Source organism: Phyllostomus hastatus, unplaced genomic scaffold, assembly GCF_019186645.2.
Source record: "Phyllostomus hastatus isolate PE091 unplaced genomic scaffold, TTU_PhHast_1.1 phas_scaffold_11, whole genome shotgun sequence".
NCBI classification, from domain to species: domain Eukaryota; kingdom Metazoa; phylum Chordata; class Mammalia; order Chiroptera; family Phyllostomidae; genus Phyllostomus; species Phyllostomus hastatus.
In genome coordinates this window covers 7341493-7363240 of record NW_025334005.1, presented here as the reverse complement: position 1 = coordinate 7363240, position 21748 = coordinate 7341493, and the positions used below count along the sequence as shown (strand labels likewise).

General features: G+C 36.2%; 1 protein-coding gene across 1 annotated transcript; it reads left to right on the top strand.

Annotated features, from left to right (window-relative positions):
* Positions 1-21509, top strand: MS4A13 (membrane spanning 4-domains A13). The gene is made up of 6 exons (XM_045855436.1): positions 1-84; positions 2141-2281; positions 8119-8175; positions 9371-9490; positions 15104-15199; positions 21197-21509. Exons 1-6 carry the CDS (start codon positions 37-39, stop codon positions 21254-21256), a joined length of 522 nt encoding a protein of 173 aa, XP_045711392.1. The 5' UTR covers positions 1-36; the 3' UTR covers positions 21257-21509.
* Positions 21510-21748: the final 239 nt, after the last annotated feature.

Genomic DNA, 21748 nt, shown 5'->3' with positions numbered 1-21748 from the left:
TTAGAGACGTAATCATCTAGAGGAAATGCTGGTAGTATGGCTCAATGTTCAAAACTATCTACAGCAGATGCACTTGTATTAGGGGTAAGTACCACTTCACTTTGACTAAATGTGAGGTCATGCACTACTTCAATTTAATAAGGAACATTCTTGGATCTGGAAAGGGTCAGGTTTGGTTAAGACAACAGGGTAAACCTTGTTTTTTTCTTCTTAAATGTTGATTGTCTTCTACAAATGTTGAGTCATCTCATGGCCCTTCATAAAGTAGTATCTATTAGATATAAGCAAACTGACCAAATGCACATACACAGGGAAATAGACAAAATCCAAAGTAGGCATTTAAAAACCAGTATTTTTTTTAACTGTAAAAGAGATCTATTGCTGATCCCTTTTAAATACTGTATTGATGTCTGTGCAGTAGGATGATTATCAATGTCTCTTAAGCTATACACAGAGAGTTTATCTAGCTCTCTTACAAAAACACCAAGGAATTGTGGAGACCATGCCCTTTCACATATGAAGGGGAAAACAGTTTTTCACTGGGTGTGAACTTTTCCTTTGAAGCTGGCTACCATGTAGACCACTAGTCTAAGTCTTTCACCTGACTGTTCAGCAGGGGTTCTTAACCTCTTTGGAGTCATGGACCCCTTAGACATAGGAAGAAAGCTCTGAATCTTCTTCTCAGACACATATATATCATAACCCTTTGCACTCATTTTTCCCCCAGGGGAGGACTGTGTCTTCCTGGAACCCACTCATTGGCATTAGGTGAAGAACCATTTTTAAATGAGAAGACCCATCTTGTCTTCCACACACTAGCAGCCATGCTTTCTTGTAGCGTTCTTAAGCCTTGGCCAAATGCGTGGTTTTATATAGAACAATTACCAATCATATAAAAAGAGACACTATTTTTTAAACCCAGTCACTTTTTTGAACAGTTGGAAAGTCCCGTGGAATTTATGTTCTTGATACTGAGGTGCTTCCACAGGAGGCATTTCCTGGGTGCCTGCTCTGCACTGGGCACCACAGCAAAGGCTGATGATAACAGCAAGACAGCTGAGGTCCAGGCCCTGGAGAATTTTGTGATCTAGTGGAGGGTTTTCCCACAATAAAATCCAAAGGACCTCTAAAAATAATGCTGTTCTTTCAAATTGGGTGTAGAGGAAATCTTAAATTCTAAATCTATAAAAAGGCATGACATTTTTACCTACAACAGTGGTCTTTCTATACCACAAAACCCCACTTCTCTAAAATATATTTTTAATATCAGCCAATTGCATTTATGTGTTTCATAAATGACTTGCTTTACACAGAATTGGAACTATTAAACTTAAAACATTAAATAGCTTTTTTTAAAGTTTATATGAAAATAAAAATAATCTCTGAAATTTTTAAAGGGTAATTTAAAATGTGATTCAGAATATGAAATATCAGTTTATATATACAGTCAGAAATATTTTTTACTGGGACATATTTACTGACATTGTAATTATATTCTTACACATTCAAGTTGAGTGATAATTCTCCCCTAACCCTAACCTATCCCCATTCAATAGGAAGACCTTGTGCAAGCAAGTCTACTTTGGGTACTCTTTGTATCTCTGTGTACCTCATCCCAGCATGCTTGTGAAAAATATCCATACCCAGGATTTATTGAAGGAAAAAATATATAAAACTTTATTAGATTCAAAAAGTGATTCATTGATTCATTAATTGTCTTGTTCATAAAGAACAAGAAAATATTGGATGTGTGGCTACCTGCATCCAAATAGATTAGTAACCATATTTCCTCTCAAGCACCCTCAGTCCTCTCCTCTCATGCTATTGCTGGGTAGAAAAGAAGAGTAGCCAGTGATGGAGTTAGAGTGTCAACTTTCTTTTGGAAGAATTGGCCAGAATTATTAAGGAACAATTATTAGGTGCTCCAGGTATGGTGATTTCTATTTGGTAAGCCTCAGTCAGTACTTCTTGGTGAGGACCTTCCTCTTGGATGAACCAATCCAAGAAATACGTGGTTAAGTGTATTACTATTTTACTTTTATCTTTTGTAAATGTGTTGAATGTTTCTCATAATTAACAGTTATTGGAATTGTATTATACATTACATGATTTCAGTACTAATAGCACTCTTTTCTCACAGGCTATCCAGATTTTGATTGGCATCTTTCATATTTTCATGTGGTATTTCCTATTGATTATGTATGTGGGACAGATTAAAGGAGTCTTTGGGACCTATGAACCTCTAACTTACAAAGCAGGATGTCCTTTATGGGGAATTATTGTGAGTAGAATGCATTTATATGACTTAATCATTCAATAAATAATATGCATGCCTCTAATGGAAGACAGGGAGTAGTTTCTAAACAGAGTTTTCATAAGAATTATTTAACAAAACTCCAGGTTGGTAATTCATTCAAAATCAATTTCCATTTTTCAACAGATATTTTTTGAGCACTATTAATTTGCCTGTGATGTTACAAGAGATGTGGATATAGGAGTGAATACACAATGACAACCATAGATTGGATTGTCCTTAGATATGTGAGAAACAAAGCATCTCAACCATGATATCCATTAGCATGGTCAATTTTCATATTTAGGGTTATTATATAAGCTTCCTCCCACAATGAGTCTATAATCATACAATGTCTAAATTTGCCATTACCTGAACTCTTCTGTGGTTTTTACGTAACTGTAATATAGTAGAAAAATCTGGAGAGCCTGGCATCCTGGAAACCAAGTAAACAAAGAAATAAGGAAAGACAAATTATTAAACTCCATTGTTTTTTAAAAAATATTTTATTTATTTTTTTTAGAGAGTGGGGAAGGGAAGGAGAAAGAGAAGGAAAGAAGAATCAGTGTGTGGTTGTGTCTTGCACACTTCCTCCTGGGGACCTGGCCCACAACCCAGGAATATTCCCTAGACTGGGAATTGAACTGCAACCTTTTGGTTCGCAGGCCCATACTCAGTCCACTGAACTATATGAGCCAGGGCTAAATTCTGTTATTTTTATCAAATAAGACAAGGGCTGATCATTGGATTTAGCAATACAAAGGCCTGTAGTAAACCTGATAAGTAGTTTCAGGGAAATAGTGGGGTACAAGCCTGCCTGGAGTTGGTTTAAGACACAGTAGGAGAAAGGAATTATTGACACTAAACACGGACAACTCCTTGAAGGACTTTGGTTAATGTGGTATATTGAAATGAGATGGTAGCTGGGGAAAGTTTGGGTCAAGAGAGGGTTTGCTTACTTGTTTCACTAAGTTGGAAGCATCATGTCTTTTATTGAGGAGACTGAATCAGAAGAGAAAATTGGTGACATGAGATAAATGGTGGGAGAGAGGGATCATTAGAATTACATACTTGTGTAGTCAAGAGATGATGAATTTTAATACACAAATAGCTAAGAGCACAGATAGCTCATCTCTAGCAGTGGTTCTCAACTAGAGGTGATTTTGCCACTCAGAGGACATTTGGTAGTGTCTGGAGACAATTTTGGTTTTCACAGCTGGGGGTGTGCATCTAGTGGGCAGAGACCATGGGTGCTGATAAACATCCTACAATGCATAGGACAGCTCCCACAACAAAGAATTATCCATCTTTAATGTAAATAGTGTCAAGACAGAAGAACACAGAGAGAGGAGAAACATTTTGATAAGTAGGTAGATGGGATGTTGGGAGGTTGTGGAACTTTTCTTCCAATGGCTTGAAATATCTTGGTGAATGAGAAAGCAAGACCATGAGCTGCAAGTGCTAATGGCAGAGTAGATTGGTTGTTTGAGGAGAGAGGAGGGGACATGAAATAGTCACGTAGGAAAAGTGAGAGAGTGCGTGTATTATGAAAAATTGGTTTGACTTCCATGCAGCACTAAGAGCTCAATTAAGCTTATAGTGAGATGGGTCAAGAAGGTTGCCTGTCTTTCTCAAGCTGTGACTGGCTGCATGAGTGCAGGTATGCAGTAAGAAGAATTGCACTTAATCAGGGTTTTGGTCTAAGCATGTAGCTGTGACTAAACAAGAAAGATGCAAAAGACTTGAGAGTGTACATAAATAAGTGAATGTTTGTAGAGTTTGACCATGGAATTTAAGAGAGTGATGGAGAGAATGTAACAGGGAGGTGAGGGGCTCAGATTATAGATCTAGATGGGGCCATGAACTAGAATAATAGAAGTTGATGGTCAGAGTGGGACATTTGAAATTGAGATTTGAAAGATGTTACACTTACTGGTAGAAACAAGAACAAGAGAATGAATATGAGAGTGAGTGGCTGAAACAGGATGGAGTTAAAGGATCGAAGGACATAAATCAAAGAACCACAAGCCCAGGATATTAGAAGGATTATATATATATTAAAAATAACAAAGATTAAGAGATGTTAGAGAGTTAAAGATGAGATTAAAATTACCCAGAAAGAGGAGAGCGACCAAAGAGTCAACATATGACTTTCACCAGGAGGGACAGTGGGTGATAGAATCTGAGGACATTTGATTCAAAGTTACAGGAGAGAGAATGGTTGGAAATAGCAATAAGAAGCAGGGAGACCACTTACCCCATGCTTACAACCAATGGTCTAAACCTTGCTACAGAGGTGCCCAACCTTTTGGCATCTCTGGGCCACACTGGAAGAGGAAGAGTTGTCTTGGGCGACACATTAAATATACAAACACTTAACAAAAATCGATGAGCAAAAACAAGGTTTTAACTAAATTTATGATTTTGTTTTGGGCCACATTCATAGCCATCCTGGGCCACATGGGGCCCACGGGCCTTGGGTTGGACACCCCTGGAAGGGGTGTTGGAGATAAAATGGCTGCTACCTGACAGGGCTTTATCCAAAGCAGTGGCCTCTAGGAGATACTCTGCCTTTCCACATTGGCTCACAAGTGTCAAAGCACTGCATTGGAAAACAATGGGAGAAAAATAGTGAATTTGCAGAAAAATCCCAATAAATGATTCATGTCCCTTAGCATTTAATCATTTATATTATCAAAATAGCATATTTAGGACTTCTGGCCAAGATGGAGGTGTAAGGAGACACACTGTGCCTCCTTGCACAACCAAAAGAAGGACAACAACAAATTTAAAAACAAAAATCAACCAGAACTGACAGAAAATCAAACGGTATAGAAGTCCGACAACCAAGGAGTTAAAGAAGAAACATTCATCCAGACGGGTCGGAGGGACAGAGATGGGCAGCTGGGCAGAGAGGACTCACAGCAAAGTGGTGACTGGAGGACCGGGGAGGGCAAGGCTGCAGCTGGGGAGCAAGGTGGTGGCTGGCAGACCCAGAGAGGTGGCAGACTGCAGACTGGGTACAGATAAATCAGGAGGAACAACCAGGGAGCAAGACAGATCACAGGACTCAGTTTCAGTGCGGGAAAGTAAAGTCTCAAACCTCTGATTGAAAACACCTGTAGGGATTGAGGTGGAAGCAGGAAAAACTCCCAGCCTCACAGGAGAGTTCATTGGAGAGATCAACAGGGTCCTAGAGCATACACAAGCCCACTCATCCAGGAATCAACACCAGAAGGGCCCAATTTGATTATGGGTAGCAGGAGAAGTGAATGAAAACCAGCAGAGAGCTGAGCAAGTGGCACTGTTCCTTCTCAGACCCCTCCTCCACATACAGTGTCACAACGCAGTGACGTGAGTTGCCCCACCCTCATGAACACCTAAGGCTCCACCATTTACTATATAATAGGCATGCCGAGATAAAAAAAAATGGCCCAAATCAAAGAACAGATCAAAGCACCAGAAAAAATATAACTAAGTGATGAAGAGATAGCCAACCTATCAGATACACAGTTCAAAACACTGGTTATCAGGATGCTCACAGAATTTGTTGAATATGGTCACAAATTAGATGAAAAAATGAAGGCTACACTAACTGAAATAAAGGAAAATGTACAGGGAACCAACTGTGATGGGAAAAAAACTGGGACTCGAATTAATAGTGTGGACCAGAAAGAAGAAAGAAACATTCAACCAGAAAAGAATGAGAAAACAATTCAAAAAAATGAGGAGAGGCATAGGAAACTACAGAACATCTTTAAATGCTCCAACATCCAAATCATAGGAGCACAAGAGGGAGAAGAGGAAGAGCAACAAATTGAAAACTTACTTGAACAAATAATAAAGGAGAACTTCCCCAATCTGGAAGAAAAAATAGACTTCCAAGAAGTCCAGGAAGCTCAGAGAGTCCCAAAGAAGTTGGACCCAAGGAGGAACACACCAAGGCACATCATAATTACATTACCCAAGATTAAAGAGGAGAGAATCTTAAAAGCAGCAAGAGGAGAGGAGACAGTTACTTACAAAGGAGTGTCCATAAGACTGTCAGCTGATTTCCCAAAAGAAATCTTGCAGGCAAGAAGAGGCTGGAAAGAAGTATTCCAAGACACGAAAGGCAAGGACCTACATCCAAAATTACTCTATCCAGCAAAGCTATAATTCAAAATGGAAGGGCATATAAAGTGCTTCCCAGATAAGGTCAAGTTAAAGGAGTTCATCATCACCAAGCCCTTATAATATGAAATGTTGAAGGGACTTATCTAAGAAAAACAAGATAAAAACTATGAACAGTAAAATGACAACAAACTCACAGTTATTAACAACCACACCTAAAACAAAAACAAAAACAAAAACAACTAGAACAGGATCAGAATCACAGAAATGGAGATCACATGGAGGATTATCAGTGGGGGAGTGGGAGGAGGAGAGAGGGGGGGAAAAGTACAGAGCATAAGTAGCATAGATGGTATGTAGAAAATAGACAGGTGGAGGTTAAGAACAGTATAGGAAATGTAGAAACCAAAGAACTTATATGTATGGCCCATGGACATAAACTAAAGTGGGGGAATGTGGGTGGGAGGAAGTGTGCAGGGTAGAGGGGAATAAAGGGGTGGGAAGTGGGACAAGTGTAATAGAATAATCAATAAAATATATTTTAAAAATATAAAAAATTACCCCCCCCCAAAATAGGGTATTTAACTCCTAGTAGAAATTACCTGAAAATTTTATGAAATTTAATCCAATGCAAAACTTCTTACTTAGGTCATAAACTTTGGGTATTTTGTGAAGTACGTGGTTTGGTAGTTTAAATTAGAGAGCACTCCAGTTTAAAATTCAAAAGATATTTTTACTTTCTATTCTGAATTAGCCCTTACCTTCACTGCGTATGTCCTTGGAAATCTCAACTTTTGTTACAGAATGAAGTGCTGAGTGTGTAGATTTAAGTTATTCTTGAGGAGCTTATAAGATTCAGATTTGGCCTTTTTTTTTTGTATGGTGTATCATATGAATAGTTTGAACAGTATCAACAGTATGAACAGTTAAAAATAGTATTTTTCCACAAATTAAAACAAAACAGATAAGACAAAAAGAATATTTGTTCAGCCCACCTTCAAAAAATGTGGCATCAGTTTATACTTCCAGGAAACAGACAAAGTAGCCTGTTATGAGGTAATAGAACTCTTTTTGAAAATAAAGACAAAAATATGAATGGCAGCTGTTACTTTCATAGTGTCATAGTCTCAGTTAAGAGGTATATTTTATACAAACACAATTTTGAGTAGACTTATGGGCCATTTTTTTTCACATCTGGGTGAAAAAAATGCTCAGACCATCCCAAAGAAGTTGGACCCAAGGAGGGACACACCAAGGCACATCATAAGTATATTACCCAAGATTAAAGAGGAGAGAATCTTAAAAGCAGCAAGAGGAAAGGAGACAGTTACTTACAAAGGAGTATCTTTTCACAGCAGTTATAATCAGTGGCATTTCACGAGGAAGGACGGCACTCCAAGTAATAATTGAATGAGTTCAGGAAACATGCATAGATTTGGTCCCTTATTCAGGACCACCTAAGTCATCTTTGTCATATACCACAACCTGAGTTCTGCACACTGTCCCCTAGGTATTTCTGTTATTAGTGACCCTACTATTGCTTTTAAATTTATTACTATATGTCCTGACACCTTCAACTAAATTTTTTTTTATATTTTGCTACTCTTAGTATTCTAAAAATAATTGACTTAGAAGAGGGAGTTGTTAAAAATACATTTTAAATGTATGAGCATTATTAATGAATATTTATAAATATATGTTTTTATATACAGTTTATCGTTTCAGGAATCTTCTTAATTAAAATAGCAAGGCGTCCAACTCCACACCTGGTAAGTTGAAATGTTTAGGGTATCCTAGAAATCATTTGTCACAAAGCTAAATAAGTTTTCTTTTTAAAAAAGATTTTATTTATTATTTTTAGACAGAGGAGAAGGGAGGGAGAAAGAGAGGGAGAGAAACATCAATGTGTGGTTGCCTCTCTGGCACCCCTTACTGAGGACCTGGCCTGCAACCCAGGCATGTTCCCTGACTGGGAATCGAACTAGTGACCCTTTGGTTCGCAGGCTGGTACTCAATCCACTGAGCCACACTAGCCAGGGCTACAAAGCTAAATAAGTTTTAATGAAAAGATAGTGAGCATCTAAACAATGCAGGAATCTACCCTACCTGTAAAATAAATGAAGAAATTAAATGAAAATCCAAAGGCACATACTTTAATGTAGACAAACACACTATACTAGTTAGTATTTATATGTAAAGGTTTCTAAATTTATGTATACCTTTTTTTTGGGGGGGGTGGTATTCTACCTTCTTTTAAGAGTGTATAAACTTTACTATTTGAAAAATGTAATAGAACCTAGTGCTTTTATATGCAAACCCTAATACTGCTATAAAATTCCATTTTCCTAACTATGCAGTTTGCAAACAGGATTGCATCTTGTAATAAAATAAAGGATAAATACAGAATAAAGATATGCCTTTGATATAGGTGGAAAGCCATTGGGAAGAGAAAATTTTAGAGTTAAACAGTACCTTAGAAATTAATTCATCTTATCTCATAATTGTACAGATAAAAAGCTACATATAATTGTACAGATATCCAGAGGTATTAAAGGATTTTTCCTAGAGATTTAAAACCTACCATTAAAAACCATTGATTCCTATTTGGCTTATTTCTACAAGTAGTTCTTTTCCATCTTTTTCTTCTATTTTTCTGTTTGCAGTAGAACTCCTTTTGTTAGAATCACATCTTATATATAAGACTTTCTTCCAGCCCACTCAGAAGACTGTAAAATTTTTTAGCCCAAATGAAAGATTTATGCTTATTGATTTGATGATATTTTCATGTTTTCTCCAAACTGTTTTATGTAAATCAGAAAAATAATTTATTCTAATGGTAAGCATACCAACATTTCTAAAGCTTCAGAAACTAGATCAGTTTTAACTGGGTGATTCTTTTAGCACACTGCCTAACTGAAGTGCTTATTCTGATTGTAATAAGTTTACCCTCTATCTTCTTTTCAGGTTGCATGTGCTTTGACCTTGCACATCTTGTGCATAATTGTTACGATCGTTGCAATAGCGTTGACTATATTAGAGTTGTCTAGGTTTGATTCTGTGTCATATAGGAACTATGGACAAGCGGTAAGTGACCAATTCTATAGGAACATCTCAATTTCGAAATGATTCCTTTCAGAGGTTTTGAAGGCTTAGGAGGTAAAATAAGGATTTTATTGGTCCTCACAAAATTCTCTGACTTAATAGTAAGCTCTTGGTTGAAAATTCTAACTCAAAAATAACTCTATCATAATTCTTTGTAAATATTACTAGAATATTTGAATTCTTGATATATCCAATTAAAATAGAGCAAGTAAATAATTTGAAGGTGGTAAGTGTATCTGCATTAGGCGTGGAATCACTGATGATCCTCTTAAAGAGAGAAAAGTATAATGCTAGACCTTAAAACCATTCTCATAACTGACAAAAGAACTCTGCTATTAATGCACAGTTGTAATTACAGACACCTCGAAACTTCAGGTTTAACGTATAACTTTTCATGCGCAGCCTATTTTTGTATCTCATGTGAGTTTTGCTTTAAGCCCTTAGGTACCACATAAATGTGAATATCTTCACTGATGTCATAATAGGTTTTTTCCCAATTGTGTTGGCTCTAGATTTAGAATCATAGATTATTAGTGTTGCAGTACTTACAAAATCTTCCATGTAAAATCATAACAGGTTGGAGTGGAGCTCCTCTTTGTTACTGAACAACAGAGCAAAACAAAGAACTATTTGAAAGTTTTAATTTAAACATAATTCTAATGAGTAGAAGAGTCATCATAGGTGAGAGATAAACTTCCTGCTCCCTCCATGTACCCCTACTCTGTAGGACCACCAGTGGAAGGAACCCAAGCATGGAAATGAGAGAAGGTACAATAATCCTGAAATAGATCACGTGTAATTAATGACATATTGATTTAAATAAGCGTGAGTCAGATTTTCCCTATAAATTGTAAGAAAACTCTCCACTTGCCCTGGAAATTCAATATACAAATCTTCAATTCTAATTTTTGAGCCAAAGATAGGGAGGGGAATAAAGTATAGAGTAATGTCAAGTTATTACAGCTTACCACTCTTATTCATAAGCTTGTAATCATCAGTTTAAGATAATATGGCATAACCCCTGCTTTGTGTGGCTCAGTGGATTGAGTGCTGGCCTGCGAACCAAAGGGTTGCCTGTTCAATTCCCAGTCAGGGCACATGCCTGGGTTGTGGGCCAGGTTGGGACCACAGTAGGGAGCATGTGAGAGGCAACCACACATTGATGTTTCTCTCCCTCTCTCCTTCCCTTCCCCTCTCTCTAAAAATAAATAAATAAAATATTTTAAAAGAAGATAACATGACATAATTGCTAAAGGCCTACCTTTTGCAAATATTATTACGAAGCATTTCAGACTGTATTTACCTGACCCAAACTCAGTGTTAATGATCAGTTTCACAATCCACCAAAGACACATTTTGGCTTTATTTGCTGTGATTTGTTACACAAAATGAACTTGTATGTTAGGCTTACATATCTCATTTTGGAGGCATTATAGAATTATCTACCTACATTTATTTTTAAAAAGCATTGTATAGGATTTCCTATATGCCAATCTTTCTAACATAAACAAGTGGCTTGACTAAATCCACAAATGCATCAAATTATCAGTGTTCACAGGTAGGTTCCAGTAGCCCCAAAAGTGTGTGCCTCAAAAATATACTCCTCATAGAGGAAAATGGTAAATAGTATAAATCCAGAGCCAGACTGTCTTTATTCAAACACCACCTTCAGTACTCACTGTGTGTGACCCCCTTGGACAAGTTTCTTAACTTCCTTGTTCTTTAGTTTCTTTATGTGTAAATGGAGAAAATAATAGCACAATCTACTAGTTAATTGCTTTATCTATCTCCCAAACTCCAGTCTTCTTGTTCTAATGGCAAGCTTGACTTTTCTACTTGGATATGCTTCTAGCATCATCATCTCAAGTGCAATAGATAAAAAATGAAAAATATTTACTCCTCAGAAATACTGTGCCGCAAAACTTCCTTATTTCAATCTCCTAGGCTCAAACTTTTCTGTAACCATTCACCCTTCTCTCTTCACTGTCTTCCCAATTACCAACTATTGTTTTTTTCTTAGTTAAATTTTTATTAATTAGGGCTCTTTTTCTTATGACAGGAAATACAACCCAAAGTGACTGAAGTAAAAAAGGGGCACCTACTGATTTAAATTGCATTCAGAAGCTTAAATTATGTGTCCAGAACTCAGTCACTCTCTCTGTTGTTCTTGAACTTCTCTGGCAGACATCTTGCTACTTTCAAGGAGACGGGTTGAGAATAACACTCACATATTAAGGAATATGGGCAAAATGACTTTCTATAATCTCGCCCACTAAGAAGTTACAAGTACTTCTCAGCTTAAAAATGTTATGATCATGTTTCTGCCAAGAAAATTAAATCAGAATTCTTCACCTTGCCATTTCAAATCCTCTATAGTCTTTATCTTGCCTTATCATGCATGAGTGAACACTATAGCTTGAGTTAAACATTTTATCATTTTCTCAACATGTCATACTCATTCTTGCGTTCAGTTTTTTGCTAACATTATCAAACTATAGATCATGTGATATATATTTTAGCTTTATTGTTGGTCCTTTTTTATGTCTCCATTTCTTAATTATTTCATCACACTTGTAATTTATGCTATTAAATTCTTTCTGGAATAAGAAAGGTTACAAAGAAAGAAGTAAATTAAAGCTGCCTAGAGTGTTGCTTCCCCACTTTCGTTTTCTCAGTTCTACTCTTATTTCAAAGGTCCTACCTCTTTATGAAGCCCTCCTAGATATGAATGACTTAGGGTGGATCTCCTGTCCCCTATAATTATTGAGCAAGTCTTCATCTTTTTGGTATATTTAGCTTTACCATATGTTACCATAATATTATCTTTCTGTTTTTTCTACTTGAATATAAATCTTGAGAAAACAAGAATATTTTGTCATTGCATTCTTATCATCTAATTCCTACCACCTCATACTTTATTTCATGTAAGATAAACCCAACCAAAAAAGGACAAAAGAAGGAACCAAAGGAAAGAGAATTATGATATTCTTTTTAGGTCTGAATATCATTATTGTCTTTCCATAGCCAGTACAAAAACCACACTTATTTTCAGAATTAATAGAATCACTTCACGAGGAAGGATGGCATTCCAAGTAATAAGTGAATGAGTTCAGAAAGCACACACAGTTTGGTCCCTTATTCAGAACCAAATCCTGAATGGGTTAATAGTTGAAATCCTGATATATATCAATAGTTGAAAGTATTTTTCAGATGGCAGCCAAAGGGGTCTACTTTTTTAACCCAACAATCACCATCGCCCTAGACTTCCCAGCAAAACATCATTCTTTGAACTCTCAATTCACTCATCCTTCCCTATGATATTACACAAATTTCTATGTGATATTTTTATTATTACCACATATGTGAATTTGAGAAAGTTTGTAATTAATAATAGCTGTTTTAATACCTGAGGATTGCTTGATAAAATCTCTTGGTAGCCATCTTATCATTGGAGACAGGAAAGTCAACTCTTTTTTTTATTTTTAAGTTTATTTTATTGATTATACTATTACAGTTGCCCCATTTTTCTCCTCTTTATCCACCTCCGTCCTGCATCCTGCTCCCACCAGAATTCCCCCCATTTAGTTCATGTCCATGGGTCATACATATAAGTTCTTTGGCTTCTACATGTCCTATACAATTCTTAACCCCTCCCCCTGTCTATTTTGTACCTACCAGTTATGCTTCTTATTCCCTGTACTTTCCTCCCATTCTCTCCCCTCCCACTCTCCACTGATAACCCTCCATGTGATCTTCATTTCTGTGATTCTGTTCCTATTCTAGTTGTTTGCTTAGTTTGTTTTTGTATTTTAGGTTCAGTTATTGGTAGTTGTGAGTTTGTTGTTATTTTACTGATTACAGCTTTGATTTTTTAGATAAGTCCCTTTAACATGTCATATAATAAGGGCTTGGTGGTGATAAACTCCCTTAACTTTACTTTATCTTGGAAGTATTTTATCTGCCCTCCCATTTTCTGGATTGAGTAATCTTGGATATAGGTTCCTTCCCTTTCATGACTTCAAATATTTCTTTCCAGCCCCTTCCTGCCTGCAAGGTTTCTTTTGAGAAATCAGGTGTTAGTCTTATGGGCACTCCTTTGTAGGTAACTGTCTCCTTTTCTTTTGCTGCTTTGAAGATTCTCTCCTTATCTTTAATCTAGGGTAATGTAATTATGATGTGCCTTGGTGTGTGCTTCCTTGGGTCCAAACTCTTTGGGACTCTCTGGGCTTCCTGGACTTCTTAGAGTCCATTTCCTTTACCAGATTGGGGAATTCCTCTTTCATTATTTTTTCAAACAAATTTTCAATTTCTTGCTCTTCCTCTTCTCATTCTGGCACCCCTATGATTCAGATGTTGGAATATTTCAAGTTGTCCCAGAGCTTCCTAAGCTTCTCCTCATTTTTTTTTGAATTCTTATTTCTTCATTCTGTTCTGGTGTAATGTTTATTTCTTCTTTGTGTTCCAAATTGTTGACTTGAGTCCCAGTTTCTTTCCCTTCACTGTTGGTTCCCTGTATATTTTCTTTTATTTCACTTTCCCTAGCCTTCACTTCCTCCTCTATTTTGTGTTTGTACTCAATCAATTTTGTGAGAATCCTGATTACCAATGTTTGAACTGTGCACCTGATATGTTGGTTATCTCCTCATTGCTTATTTCTTTTTCTGGAGTTTTGATCTGTTCTTTCATTTAGGCCATATTCCTTTGTCTCCGCGCACCTGTTATGTTTTAAGGGGTGGGGCCTTAGGTATTTGTCAGGGCAGGACAACCGAGTTTGCTTAGTTTTTGTACTGTATGTGGGGGGCAGGTCTGAGAGGAAACATTGCCACTTGCTAGGCTCTCAGCCAGCTTTCAGTCACTTCCCCCACTACCCACAAGCAAATTGGGCTCTTCTGGTGCTAATTCCTGGGTGGGTGGGCTTGTGTATGTTCTGGACCTAGTGGGTCTCTCTAGCAAACTCTCCTGTGAGGCTGGGAGTTTCTCCCATTGACACAACCCCCATGTTTTTACAATCAGAGGTTCTGAGGCTTTAGTTGCCTACCCTGGAACCCTGGTTGCATGGTCTGTCTTGGTCCCCAGTTATTTCTCCCAGCTGCCTGGTCTGCCAGCCTCCACCTTGCCTGCCTGGTCCACTGCCTTGCTGCGCATCCTCTCTTCCCCCGTTTCTAGTCTCTACCCCTCCCAGCAGCCTGGATCAATGTTTCTTCTTTAACTCCTTGGTTGTCAGACTTCCATACAGTTTGATTTTCTGGCAGTTCTGGCTGTGGTTTTTTTTTTTTTTTAATTAGTTGTCCTTCTTCTGGTTGTGCAAAGAAGCAAAGCATATCTACCTTCACCTCCATCTTGGTTGGAAGTCAAGGAAAGTCAAATCTTCTTGACTGAAGAGTTTGAGTTGTAAACAGGGATAATGAATCAGGGGAATAAAAGGTAGGAAAAGTAGAGCAGAAGGCAAAGGAGTAGAAATGCCTGGGGAACGCAAATAGTAAAAGAGGCTTATTTATTCTTCCTATTTTCTTCTCATACTAGGACCTCCTTCCCTGAACATAGTTGCTCTTACTAAAATAATAATGCAAATTTCTCCCTGTCTTCTGGTTTCAGAAACTTGGGAGGGAAGTTTCTCGGATTTTGCTGTCCTCCTATTCCTTAGAAACAGCTATTGCATTCACATACTGCATCTTTGGATGTATTAGTTTGGTAAGTGTTTATCTACTCTCTAGCATATTAAGAAATATTGATTTTAGTAAGCACATTCTATGAGGAGATGAAGTGCACTGATACAATATGTTTAGAATTACTAAAATGGAATGTGATATTTCCTTTTTAATTTTTCTTAATCTTATTGTTTATAAAGTTACAAAAACACGCCCTGGCTGGCATAGCTCAGTGGATTGAGCATGGGCTGCAAACCCACATATCGCAGGTTCAATTCCTAGTCAGGGCACATGCCTGGGTTGCGGGCCAGGTCCCCAGTGGGGGCCACATGAGAAGCAACCACACATTGATGTTTCTCTCTCTCTCTTTCTCCCTCCTTTCCCATCTCTAAAAAATAAATAAATAAAATCTTTAAAAAAAGTTACAAAAAGACTACTTCAAACAAATAAAAGAGTACAAACTTAGACTAAAAAAGTTATTGTTTTCTTAATGTAGTCTTTGTCATACCCACATAGGCAAATCTATATGAAAAGACACAGACAGACAGACACACTCAGAGTTTTCTTTGTTACTAATTGTGTGATCATACTAATATTGTCTGGTCATATGTATCTTCCTCAACTGCCATAAAAATCTTTTCATTATAAAGCATATCTAAACAATGCCTTTTAATAGCATCATACTTTTCCTTAGATTTTAACATTCCTTTATTGCTGCATATTTAGCTTTTTTCCCAAATTTTTAAATTATAAAGAATGATGCAGTAAACATCTCAATACATATGTCTTTGCATGTAAGACTAGTATTTCTGTAGGTAGTTGATTTGTTTAAATGTACAGTTGACCCTTGCACAACACAGGGATTAAGTGAGCTGAGACACCATGCAGTTGAAAACCTGTGTATAACTTTTGACTCCTCCAAAATTTAACTACTAAGAGCCTGCTGTTGACCAGAAACCTTACTGATACATAAATAGTCAATTAACATGGATTTTGTATGTTGTATATATTATATACTGTATTATTACAATAAAGTAAGCTAGAAAAATTATTAAGAAAACTATAAGGAAGAAAAAAACATTTATAGTACTGTGTTTATCAATACTGTAAGTTTATGCCATCTGTTTCCAAGATGAACTGTCTGTGAGATCAATATTATCTTACAGGTTATGCATATTACTGACACTAGATATCAAAAATGAAAATATGTGAAAAATTCATACTTCATAGGTTTAAGGATTTATGCATTGATAATGAAAAACAGCAATCTGATTGCTAGTGTAATGGATCTGATTGCCTCACAGTAGCAACCTATACTCTAATGATTAAATCATTACAAAATCTTTGTTACATACAGTATTATAGTCATATTCATAATACAATATCAGAAACATTGTTACAATTTTAAAGAAGTCATTTACATGGGATGACAGGCCGATATGCAGTTTCTCCAATTATGAGAGAGAAAGAGGCATACTCTACAGCAATATAATTCTGTAATGACAATGTTGTAATCATTCTCTAGACTTTCATGATGCTCTCTCTGTCAGGGTTCTATTCCATAGCATTGAAAATTTTTTCTATAAAGTACCATGTTACCTTGTACAATGATGGTCCTTAAAGGTCCTTTTGATCCTCTGATGCAGAGGCTGAATCAGAGATGTTACGTTTGGGGGCAAGTAGTCCACTTCAACACTTTCAATGTTGAACTCATGGGGTTCCTGGTGGCCAGGTGCATTGTCCAATGTCAAAAGTACTTTAAAAGGCAGTTGCTTGCTGGTTAGGTACTTCCTGACTGGAGGGAAAATCAGCAATGGAGCCAATCCAGAAAAATGGGTTTTGTTGTCCAGGCCTCCTTTCTTGAAAGACTGGCAGCTGGTGTTTGTCTTTCCCAAGGCTTAAGGGAGGAGTGGCTTTATAGATAAGAGTGGTCCTGATTTTAAACTCTACTGTATTTGCACAAAACAGTAGTTAGTCTATCTTTTTCTGCCTTAGATTCTGGTTCTCTTTTCTCTTCTTTACTAATAATATCATCTGTGGCCTTTCTTTTTTTTTTTTTAACAGAATAAGACACTTTCATCTTCATTAAAAACCTGTTCAGTCAGATATGCTTTCTCTTCATGATTTTCTTAATGGGTTCTTGGAATTCATCTTCCCCTTGGTCAGCAAAAGCTGCTTCTCCTGTTATCTCCATGTTGTTTTTTTTTAAGCCAAACCTCTTTCTAAAATTGTCAAACTCTCCTTTGCTGGCATTAAATTCTCCAGGTCTAGCTCCTTCACCTTCTTTTGTTTTAAGTTGTCATGTGATGACTTTGCTTTTTCTTGAATCACAGTAGAGTCTATGGGTAAGTAGTTCTTAAGGCAATCCTGCACCCACACAAAGGCTGCATTTTCAATGCAAGAGAAAAAGATATTGCACAAAAATGCAAGGTTTTTGTGCCTGCTGTCATAGCTGTAGTGGCACTTTCACAAATTTCCTTCTGTTTTTACATTTGGATTTCTTTATCTTGAAATGGTGGTCAGCCACAGCTGTAGACCTCAATCTATGGATATGTGGTAGATATCAAGCAATTCAACTGTTTCTTGGAATGTCATGACCTTTCTCTGCTTCTTGGGACCACTTCCAGCATCAATAACATTGGGTCCCATGGTGTTATTCATAGTTTACAATATCACACCTAACACGATGAAAAATATGTAACAACTGTGAGATCACTTTTTACTGCAATACTCAGTATACTGGAGAGAAAAAGTAATGTGGAGTTGATTAGCATCACATGACATTTAAGCAAGTACTTGCAACACTTGAGCTCACCACAATGACACCAGGAGATGGCTACAAAATTATTACAATAGTGCAGTAAGACCTACAGTTAATTTTATGCAGTTAGGATTTAATATGGCATCTGTTTGTTTACATTTCTCTTAACTGTGAATGATTCTGTGTATAGTCACTGTTTTATGCATAAGTTATGATACATTGAAATGTATTATAATAACTTGTGTATAGTGTGTAGTAAGTGATAAAATGGATTGCTGTTTACATATATTTTATGCATTCATGACATACCTAACTTTTCTTGTTTTTTTCAATGTTTCTGCTCTACATAGTTCATCTGTATTTTCAAATTGTCACAAATCTCTAAAAAGTTTTCCAGTATATTTATTGAAAAGAATCTTTAATTCAAACCTGTATTGTTAAGTGTCAACTGTAATTACAAGTTTAGTAATATCCCAAATTGCTGTAATAATTCACAGTATCACAAAAGTTTATGCAAAGACTACATATAAATTTTTTCATTCTTCCATAAATATTTATGGAGAGCTTACTATATATTAGGCATTGTAATAGGCACTAAGGATGCAATGATTAACAAGACAGCACTCATATTCTCAGGGAGTTTGCAATTCCAGTGGGGAGAAAGACAATAAACACATGCACAATAATTTTAAGAAACAAAAAGTGTTATGAAATAAAATAAAACAGAGTAAAGAGATAAAGCAAAGATTATTTTACACAGGATGGTAAGGGGAAAGCATTCTAAGCAGAGACTAATTGAAGTGCAGAAGTAACTACAAGGCAACATGGAAAAACAGTTTTCCAAGAATAGAAAATGTGTGGGACTTCAAGAATTGCTGAGTAAAGATCTGGCAAATGTCCTGAAAAAGAAATGATAAAACTGGAGAGAATTGTCAATAAACAGTTTTTAACTATTCCAGACACTTATCAAAGAATACAACAAACAACAAGTATTTAAGAAAATTTGCTGAACCTCAGTAAGAACAGTGTCTGTGACATTTTAGCTTGGTGCTACCCTGATTTTTCTCAACTGCTCTCCACCCCCGACCAGGTTCCATTTTGCAGAAGTCTACCTGAGTGAGTCAGATTGTGAAGACCAGCAGTCTCACTACTGGAGAGGGCTGATTTTATTTGTAGGAAAGCACAGAAATTTCCATGACCAGAAGTGTCATTATAACCATAAAGATCGCAGTGGCAAACAATTTGGAAAAGCCAATATAACATCTAGCTTAGTTGAAATCACAATACATGTTAGGACAAGAAGTTGACTGGTAACTGGTTAGAAATTTAAAAGGAGATTCTGAGAACAAGAGAGCCAACGTGGGCCTTGGTGATATCCTACTTATCCCTGTGGTCTGGAAGATTACAGATGTGTCAAGGAATATCTGTGCATGCACTGAAGAGGCTGGACAGGATCTTAGTAAACTAATTTTACCTGGATGAATAAGAGGCCTTGAAAACACAGAATAAAAGCTGGGACAGATTTACAAATAGTTTAAACTTTGAATAGATTTCTTAAGCTATACTTATTCATTGACAAAGGGTGGATCCCACTGCAAGAGATCTGTACTCCACAATATTAGTGTAGGGGAGTCACAAAAGGCAGCAGTAACAATCCTCCTGGGGGAAGATGAAGCAATCAGAACCCAAAGTTGTTACAGTATATCCTCTAACATATCCATTCTTAAACAACAAAAAAATATAGCATGCAAAGAATGAGAAATAATGAACCATACACTTGGGAAAAAGCCACCTTTTGTGGGGGAAGGAGACAAATGTTGAATTTCACAAAGAAAGACTTCAAAGACTAAAGAAAAATGTGTTTAAAGAATGGATGATAATAACTCATCAAATAAAATTATCAATGTCTATTATCTTGATTGTGGTGATGGTATCACAGTTTGCATATGTCTGAATTTATCAAATTGTACACATTAAATATGTGCAGTTCTTTGTGTATCAATTACATCTCAATTAATCTGTTTAATTTTAAAAATAAAATATAAGTAAAAGAGATATAAATTATTTAAAAAAAAACAAATGAAAATCCTGGAGTTTAAAATAGAGTTGCTGAAGTAAAAAAATTATTACAGGAGCTCAAGAACAGATTTGAGCCAACAGAAGACAAAATCAGCAAACATGACAGAGCAATATAAATTCTCCAGTCTGAAGAACAGGGGGAGAAAAGGACAAGAAAAATTAACACAGCCTTAGAGCTCATTGGGCCACCATCTAATTACATCTACATATGAATAGTGAGATCCCCAAAAATGAGAAAACAGAAAAAAACTTGAAGTAAAATGGCCAAAATTTCCCCAAATTTAATGAAAAATATTATTCTGTACATTAGGAAGCTCAATATTCTCCAATTAGAATAAACACAACAGATTCATTCCTAGACACTTCAGAGCCAAACTGATTTTAAAAATTGAGAGAAAATCTTTAAAGCAAGAGAAAAATGATTCTTCATGTACAATGTAACCACAATAAGATTAACAGCTGATTTTTCATCAGAAACAATGGAGCCCTGAAGGTAGTGGAATAGCAAAATGTGTGCACATATGTACATACTACCAAATATTCTTCTCAGAAATTTATATATATACTTTATATATGTACTTTATAGTAACTCCAAAGTATAAACAGTGCAAATAGATGTATGGTGAACATATTAAGATCTATTACTCTAATAAAATTCTACACAGTAATTACAATGAACTGCACCTATATTTAACAACATGGATGAATCTCATAGATATAATGTTGAGTGTAAGAAGTCAAATACAAAAGCATACTTTATGATTCTCTTCACATGAAGTTTGAAACCAGGCAAAACTAAACTATAATTTTTAGGGAAGAATACAAGCTAGCTGGTAAAACTAGAAAGAAAAGAAAAAGCTTAATTACCTAAAAGTCAAAATGATGGTTACTTTTGAAGGGAAGGAATAAGTAGTAACTGGGAAATACCATGACAAGGTGGCTTTTGTGATGCTGGTAACTGTTCTTGTTAAGGAAGACCATGAATATTTTTCATTATGAAATTCTAGAAGTAAAGCAAAAGTTACAAGTAGCCCAACAGGAATTAAGAGAGTGGTTGTGGTAGAGATTGGACAGAATGAGGACAAATGACACTTTAACATTTTATTCTATAAACATCAGGATTGCTTGTATTTTTTAAAGTATTTATTACATGTATGATTTTAAGAAACATGATTTAAAAGAGTTTACTTTTTTTTTCAGAGTAGTGGTAATGAAGATGCTATTTCAGCTACTACAGTGGAAGCTGAGAGCAGTTTTTAAAAACCTTGGAAATGTGAGATTTTTCCTGGTGCCCAGACCTGATGTGAACCCTAATGATATCTCTGTATAACAACATTGCTTCAAAATCTACAGATGTTGTGCAAAAGAAAATATAAAACAAGTTGGATTTTTTTCTTCTCAGTATTCAAGAAATTTCTTTGCACATATTTTTGTAGGCCCTAAGTGGAAAGCTTTTTCCTATTTAAATCTGATATTCTTACAATGAAGCATTTTTTTCTAGGTACTCTGAAGAGCTTTCGACTCTCTCTAATGGAGTTTTCCTAATACACCACAAACAAGATCCATGATTTTCTCTAGAGTGCAGACTATGAAGACTTGGGAGCATATTACTGTATAATTCTTAGGAAAACTTTAAATAACTTATGCCCCTGTGAGTAAAGAGTACATTTCACTCTTAGTTCTTCTACCTAACCTAGCTTCTACCTGAATAAAGTATGAATCAAAAGGCATCCAATTCATAGTCCCTTCATT